General features: G+C 51.9%; 1 protein-coding gene across 1 annotated transcript; it reads right to left on the reverse strand.

Moving 5' to 3' along the window:
* Positions 1 to 1,893: 1,893 nt before the first annotated feature.
* HES1 (hes family bHLH transcription factor 1) lies at positions 1,894 to 4,307 on the reverse strand. The gene is made up of 4 exons (XM_042955199.1): positions 3,944 to 4,307; positions 3,712 to 3,807; positions 3,362 to 3,449; positions 1,894 to 2,695 (listed from the first exon to the last, which is right to left on the reverse strand). The coding sequence occupies exons 1-4, from the start codon at positions 4,049 to 4,051 to the stop codon at positions 2,145 to 2,147; spliced, it is 843 nt and encodes a 280-aa protein (XP_042811133.1). The 5' UTR covers positions 4,052 to 4,307; the 3' UTR covers positions 1,894 to 2,144.
* Positions 4,308 to 5,388: the final 1,081 nt, after the last annotated feature.

Consider the following 5,388-nt stretch of genomic DNA (forward strand, 5'->3'; position numbering starts at 1 on the left):
TTTGTTAATTCCCACCTCCAAGATCTTTGCATTTTTGATACCAATAAAAATTCATTTATTTCAGTCGTTCCCCTTCAGCACAGGGAAAGATGGGTTTAAAGTTGGTGTAGAGATTGCACGTGTGTGTGTGTGACTTTTTAAAGAATATAAATGTATTTTTGTAAAAATGAGACCCTGATGTCTCCATTATTTATGTCAGGACAGTTAAGGACTTCTAGTGGGGCCGGGACAGATTTGCCAAATGAAGCATTTAGCCTTGTGTTGAGTGTCTTAATAGAGCAATTGTTATTATGTTTGTGTTTAAACAAGAGGGAAATCATGGGAAAATGGTATGGTAAAGAGGAGTGTGTGTATGTGTGTGTATTTTGGGAGGTGGGTGTCGGATACCTTTCACATAAGGAGGCAAGTAGGAGCCAAATTTTACGAACTATCTTTGAAAACTTTCCCTGTGGGTCCGAAGCTGGATCGAAGGTATTTGGGTGGAAAACTGCTGTCTGCTAGATCATTCCTGTGATAGAGCGGCTCTCCACACTGGCCTGTGGGAAAGGCCAGAGCAAGGCGGGGGAGAGGTAAAGCTTTTGAAACAAGGCAGAAAATCGTTGGCTTTATCTTTGTTAGGAAGGCTTCAAAGATTGATTTCTCCCGCCTCATCCTTCTCCTCCCAGAAGCAGTTCTGAAAGAAGGGGCATGAGGGGAGGCCGGCGGGAGGGCCGGGCCGGGAGGACTGGCCGGCAGTGGGGGAGGAGGGCGCGCCCGCCAGACCCACAGCGCGGCTGATGTGTCTGGTCTCGCAGGGCTCGTGGTTTTCATTTCCCCAACACCTGGATGCAGTCAAACACCTGGCCAAATCTGACAAAATCTGACAAGCCTTTGTGATGGGATTTGGAAGAAATTCCCTGCAGATCCTGGCACAGTTTAAAGCTGTCCGCTTTGAGTTAGGACTTGTTAAGGAGGGTTATGTGAGCTGAAACCCGAGACAACCCTTTTGCTTCTATCTGGAGCCCACATCTTGCCTGGAAATGGGGCATGACCAAGCGAAGGGGTCGCTTGCTGTTTGTATTAAAGGGAAGATGGCCTGTGTGCCTGCCAGAGCGGCCTCCACATGCTTTCTCTATTAGAGCCAAGCGCAGAAACTTATCAAAAACATATGTCTGGTGTTAATCATCTGGACTTGGGCTCCACTTGGGAGTCTAACTAGCTGTCCCTTGGCAGAAGGAATCTGTTGACCTTCTCAGCTTGCTTGAAGAGGGTGCAGAGAGGCATTTCAAACTTTTAGAGGCTGGTACAAGGGAATGTGTAGCTGCACCTAAGTATTGCCTAATTAAACAGGCTCCAACACTAGAAGGCTGAGGCTGCATCCATTTACATTGGGTGTCCATGTGTTTCCCAGGATAGTAGTGCTGCAGGGGTCTCTCTCAAGGTGCTGGGGGCACACATTACTCTACTGATTAACTTCATGACTTCAGTCTGGTTCTATCTTCTTCAGAGGAGCTAGTGTGAGAACCGGGACTGAACTGCAACTAAAAAAATTCTGAAATCCTTGAGGAGATTGACCACAAATTGATTAGAGTAGCCATAATAGATGAGTTCTTGCAAATTTAGTGGAATTTAGTTCGTGGAGGGTTGGTAAAGGCTTGATGGATTGTTAAAAATGTTCTTTTAATAACAAAAGGGCCAATGACTGAATTCTCAGGTTGCGTGTAATCCAAATTCTGCCAATAACTTTTTTTTTTTTACACATATTCTGAAATAATCAGTTCTAAGACATAAAAGCCTTCACGCTTTTTTCTTTTATTATATTTTCTCAAATAAACTTCCCAAAAGGAAGATATTTTAAGAGCATTTTCAAACATCTTTGGCATCACATAAAAAAGAAATCTCGTGTAAAAAACGAAATGTCATCTGAACTTTTATAATACAAAGGCGCAATCCAATATGAACATATAAAATATATACAAATATAGTGCATGGTCAGTCACTTAATACAGCTCTCTACAAAAAGTAACTTTTTAGAAATTAAAAAAAACCAAAGTAACCACTTAATCACAAAAGTCCTCTTCTCTCCCAGTGTCCAAGTTCCTGTTGTGTATCCCGAGGGAAGAGAGGTGGGTTGGGAGTTTAGGTGGAGGGGTGACCTGAGCCCCTCAGTTCCGCCACGGCCTCCACATGGAGTCTGCCGTGAGCGAGGGACCACTGGAAGGCGACACTGCGTTCGGGCCCACGGAGGTCCCACTGCTGCTGGTGTAGACTGGGATGACGGGGCCGCTGTGAGCGAAGGCCCCGTTGGGGATGAGGAAGGCAAACTGGCCGTCCGGAGCCGGCACCACCTGGAAGCCGCCGAACACCTTAGCCGCCTCTCCAGCCGGGCTGCCCAGCTTGCAGGGCGCGCCGCCGGGAGGGGGCGCCGCGCCCCCGGGGATGGGCACGAGCGGCGGTGGCGGCGCGAACGGCGCGTGCTGCGGGCCGCCGGGTCCCGGCGGGGGCGGCGGCGGCGCCTGCAAGGCGGGGTGCGGCTGCCCGGGGTAGGTCATGGCGTTGATCTGGGTCATGCAGTTGGCCAGGTGGCCGAGCAACCGGGTGCGCACCTCAGTGTTAACGCCCTCGCACGTGGACAGGAAGCGGGTCACCTCGTTCATGCACTCGCTGAAGCCGGCGCGGTACTTCCCCAGCACGCTCGGGTCTGTGCTTAGCGCGGCTGCGGGCCAGAAGGAGACAGACGGGTCACCCAATGGCCCTGGCCCCGAGGCCACCGCCTCCGCCCTGGGAGGTCCCCGCGGTGCTCCTCCCTGACCACCCGCCCGCGGAACTGCCCCCGGCTAGAGGGAGGTTGTTTAGAAAAATCGTCCACCTCTCCACACCAGCTTGGCGACCGAAACCGAGGCGGTGCCTCTCCATTCCTGGTCGCTCCATTTTAACCCATACAGCCTCACATCCTCCCCTTATCCTCCGTGCGCGCGATGTGACCTTGGGCAATGCCCTCCACCACCACCTCCCCCCCACCCCCCACCCCGGCCCCGCCAACCGGGCCTCATTTCCCTTCTGTAATAGGAAAGCGGGGAGTGCTAAACCAGATGACCCCCAGACCCGCCACGGTTCTGAGTCTTTTCGTCGGCACCAGCTTCCCCCACTGCCAAGCCGCCCGCCACCCTCGCCGCTACAACCTCCCTCCCTCCCTTTCCGGAACAGTAACAACTTGGAGTTGTGGCTATAAATAAGCCCCAGACCGTGGGAACGCAAGAGTGAGCCAAGGCAGTAAAACGTAGCTGAATGCCTCTCACAACCACGGGCGGAAGTCTGGAAGAAATCACCGCGGGGCGAAAGGGACGCCCGCAGAGGGGGACTCGCGGCAAGCCGCCCTCACCCGTCATCTGCGCCCGCTGCAGGTTCCGGAGGTGTTTCACTGTCATTTCCAGAATGTCCGCCTTCTCCAGCTTGGAATGTCGCGAGCTCTGCACAGAAGAGGCAAGGCAGTGAAGTGAGAGCCCCGCCAGCCGCCTCGGTGTGCTGTGGTTCCTTCCCACACACCCCCCCCTCGGCCCCCCGGTCCCGGCGCCGACATCCCTAGACCCGGGAGGGGCCCGGCCCTCCCGCCTCAGGGAATGCAGTGCCAGCGAGGACGATCCCGTCAGCGAGGGGGTTTCACGTTGAGTATCTAAGAAAAAGTATTTTGTTTTAATTAAAAAAAAAAAAAAAGCAGCATTGCCCACTTACATCTTTCTTAAGAGCATCCAAAATCAGTGTTTTCAGCTGGCTCAGACTTTCATTTATTCTTGCTCGTCGTCTTTTCTCCATGATAGGCTTGGATGACTGGAAAGAAATAAAAATAGAGCCCTGAGTTCCCATGGGATCTGCCATTTCACCCCGGAGTTTAAAGGAAGAAAGGAGCCCCCCAACCCCGACTTAATTTCTTAGGGCTGCAGAGAGATAGTGGTACTGCCCTTACCTTTCTGTGCTCAGATGCTGTCTTTGGTTTATCCGGTGTCGTGTTGACACTGGCTGGGGTAGCAGCCACCGGGGACGAGGAATTTTTCTCCATTATATCTGCTGGCATTTTCTGTTGCTTTTTTTTTTTTTTTTTTAATCCCTAGAGAATTTTATTTTTGGAGTCCTTCACACAAAAAATTGTTTTGTTTATGTCCCTTTCACTGGAGACTTTCACAAAACTACTGAGCAAGTGCTGAGGGTTTATTATAATATCTTATGGCTACTTGGTGACCGGTAGCGCTATTCCAGGACCAAGGAGAGAGGTAGACGGGGGATTCCACTGTTATCTGCACCAGCTCCGGATCCTGTGTGATCCCCAGGCCCTGGCGGCCTCTATATATATCTGGGACTGCACGCGAACGGCTCGTGTGAAACTTCCCAAACTTTCTTTCCCACAGTAACTTTCAGCCAATGGGAGGAGGAGACACGCGGCACCGCTCGTGGACCGCGCCCCCCCATTGGCCGCCAGGCCTTGTGCCTGGCGGCCAATGGCGCGCGCCTGAGCCCGGGGCACCGGAGGCTACAACGTCAATCAAAAGGATTTTAACCCTTTGCTATTCTCCCTGCTGGGCTTTGCTTTACAGGGGATTTTTCCGCAGGTTTTGCTCCAGTCTAGTTTATTTCTTTTGGGGCCAGCGTCTTTGCTCTTTATTTCCTTTCACGTGTGTAATAGAGCTGCTTTGATACTAATAAGTTCATTTGAAATATATTCTAAAAAAAGATTTAGAAGGACAGGGATAAAAGAGGAGAACTGTGCAAGGGCGTGAGTTACCGATACATCTAAGTGATTTCCCGCTCAGACTCTATACATTGGGATAAGGAAGATAATGAAAATCGATCATGCAGAAAAAGGGCAAAAAAAAAAAAAAACCCACAAAAAAAACCTTTCGCATGCAGAATAAGGAATAAAAAATGCCTACCTTACACTTGCGATTTTTCAGAGCAAGGTGTTCTTTTTTTAATCCCCCACCCCACCCCCGCCCCTCATTCCTCTTCTGGAGTTGGGGCCTTGGATCCCGCGCTTCCCCAGGAAACAATCAGAATAATTTCCAACTGGGCAGAAAGGAAATGGAATTTCAAATGAAAGATGAACAAGGGGGCTTTGATGGCAAGGCCTCAGGGACGCGCGCGCGCCCTCGCCACCCTTTTCCTTTCCACCCACAGACTCTCAGCACGTTGAGGTGGCGGGCCGGGCGGCAGCTTCTCCCCTCCTTCTCGCCCGCGGGCGGCCGGGGCAGCCTCGCCACCCGGCGCGCGCGGGCCCTTTAAGAGCTACACCAGCCGAGATGCAGTTTGACATCAGCCGGCCGGCGAGGGCGCGCCTGGAGCCGGAGCACGTGCCAGGATGTTTTATTGCCGCCGCGGCTGCGGCCGGGCCGGGAGGATGTGTGTGTGCGTGCGTGT

This window comes from Panthera leo, chromosome C2, assembly GCF_018350215.1.
Source record: "Panthera leo isolate Ple1 chromosome C2, P.leo_Ple1_pat1.1, whole genome shotgun sequence".
NCBI lineage: Eukaryota > Metazoa > Chordata > Mammalia > Carnivora > Felidae > Panthera > Panthera leo.